Source organism: Sprattus sprattus (assembly GCF_963457725.1).
Source record: "Sprattus sprattus genome assembly, chromosome: 14".
Taxonomy (NCBI): domain Eukaryota; kingdom Metazoa; phylum Chordata; class Actinopteri; order Clupeiformes; family Clupeidae; genus Sprattus; species Sprattus sprattus.
The window spans coordinates 4,661,156-4,663,655 of NC_137912.1; the positions used below are offsets into that span (position 1 = coordinate 4,661,156).

The 2,500-nt window shown below is 46.6% G+C and overlaps 1 protein-coding gene across 1 annotated transcript in view; it reads left to right on the forward strand.

Moving 5' to 3' along the window:
- The window catches only part of bltp3b (bridge-like lipid transfer protein family member 3B), a 57,330-nt gene that overhangs the window by 23,280 nt on the left and 31,550 nt on the right, over positions 1-2,500 (forward strand). Inside the window, exons 3-6 of the mRNA XM_080850914.1 lie at positions 428-466; positions 852-943; positions 1,178-1,367; positions 1,856-1,996. Of these exons, the coding sequence (XP_080707040.1) occupies positions 428-466; positions 852-943; positions 1,178-1,367; positions 1,856-1,996 (462 nt within the window). The remainder of the gene's footprint in view (positions 1-427; positions 467-851; positions 944-1,177; positions 1,368-1,855; positions 1,997-2,500) is intronic.

Genomic DNA, 2,500 nt, shown 5'->3' on the forward strand with positions numbered 1-2,500 from the left:
CACACACACACAGACAGTCTCGCTCTGTGAATATTGTTTTAGGTCATTATGGGTGTGGTAATAAATTATAGTAAGATGATATGCTGACAAACAAACCAACACACACACACACACACACACCACACACACACATTCACACACACAGACACACAGCCACAGTTACCATTTATATGTGAGATGTGCTCAGACAGGGTGTCCTACTGATGTCTGTCAAGTGTCTTTAGTTTGTCAGATTGGCAGGTTGCTTGACAGTCTTTTCAATTGCTTTTGGCCCCTATTTACGTGTATGTCAGATACACAAACAGACACTAACTCCATTAACAATGACACGGATGTCATCTGCATTGTGTTTAAAACAGCGACAATCTGCTGCGGCAGTCACAGTCTCTGGCATTCCTGCAACTAACCAATTCTCTCTCCTCTTCAGATCCCATGGACCAAGCTGAAGACTCATCCCATAAGCTTAGTAAGTCTCACTTGTTTCACAGTCTCTTTGAAACGTTACCAATGGATCCTGTAGCCGTTGGCTTCCTATGGGTGTTGTAGACAGGAATGACATAGAATGTATAGATAGATAGATAGATAGATAGATAGATAAAACTTTATTGCCACACAACAATGTTGGTGGTATTCTTTTGTCAGAGGTAGCTCAGGCTATGGACAGCTAAAGTGGAATTTCACTTAATCAAGGGTGGGAACTTTCAGTGGATTCCTTGTTCTAGAATGTTCTCAACCAGTCTATTGCCTTATAAATGCACACATCGACGGAAGGTTAAGTGTAGGACTGTAGTTGAAATGCTAGGTCCAGTCACAGCACATCAGTGACCCCATGTGACCTCCTTCTGTTGCAGTCATTGGATAAGGTGGTGATGGAGATGAGCACATGTGATGAGCCACGCCCACCAAACGGTCCGTCTCCCATAGCAACAGCTTCAGGTCAAAGGTGAGGGCATTGCATATGTCTGTCTCTCTGTTTCCTTTATACTTCCCTGTCTCTTGCACGCTTTGCACTGTTACCCATTTTCCCCTCTCACTCTATGGAATCACTGCATTCTTACTGTATGGAAGCACTGCATTCTAACTGTGTGTGTGTGTGTGTGTGTGTGTGTGTGTTTGTGTGTGTGTGTGTGTGTGTGTGTGTGTGTGTGTGTGTGTGTGTTTGTGTGTGTGTCTGCAGTGAGTATGGCTTTGCGGAGAAGGTGGTGGAGGGCATCTCTCTGTCCATCAACTCCATCGTGATCCGGATCAGTGCTAAGGCCTTCAACGCCTCCTTCGAGCTCTCCCAGCTGCAGGTGTACAGCGTCAACACCAGCTGGGCCCAGAGCGACCTGCGCTTCACGCGGATACAGGACCCCGCCCGCGGAGAGGTACTCACACACACACACACATACATACACACACACACACACACACACACACACAACACCAGCTGGGCCCAGAGCGACCTGCGCTTCACACGGATACAGGACCCCGCCCGCGGAGAGGTACACACACACATTCTATCACTCTCACACACACACACATACACACACACGCACCTTCTTCTCATATGAGGTTCTCAGTACCGCTCCAGAGGCCTCCTCACACTAGTCAGTGTAGTTATAATACTCTTTATGAGTTCATTCCTGGTAGGCGTAAACTTACTTGGCAATGAAAAAACTTTTCTGTCTGATTCTAATTTCTGAATTGCATTTATTCTTGCAACTGTTGGCCCTTTCACTTTGTGCTTGACATTTCACAACAAACCTGGGCATTTGTATGAGAATAGCAGTGTCTGGAAGAGGGTTGGATGCTGCCATTGTAACAGGTTGGTGTGTGTGTGTGTTTGTGTTGTGTGTGTGTGTGTGTGTGTCAGCTCCTGACATTTAAGGAGGTGAGCTGGCAGATGATCCGCATCGAGGCTGACGCAATCCAGAGCGGAGAGCATGAGGTCCTCAGTGCACCCATCCGCCTCATCACCAACCAATCACGGATCAGAGTCACGCTGAAGAGACGAGTGAGTAACACACACACACACACTCATAAACACACACACACACACTCACACTCACAAACACACACACACACTCATAAACACACACACACACACACACACACACACACAATCATAAACACACACACACACACACACACACACTCATAAACCCACAAACCCACACACACACACACCCTCATAAACACACACACACACACACACTCATGAACACACACACACACACACACACACCTTCATTTGCCCCCATTTCCCACTTTTACGCACTTTTCAAACTGAGGTGTTAGAAATTAGGAATTAGGCTCAGAGTGGGGGGGAGAATTTAAAGACCATTGTGCCTCAACTAATGAGCTCATCACCAACTAGTCCAAAATCAGTCACGTTGCTGAGCACTGTGAGCAACACACAAACACACACACACAGGCACATGTAGTCATTCACCGATGTATGCACCCCAATGCTTATGGTCAACTGGTGAAAGATCAGCCTCCCCTGAGAAATGATTGA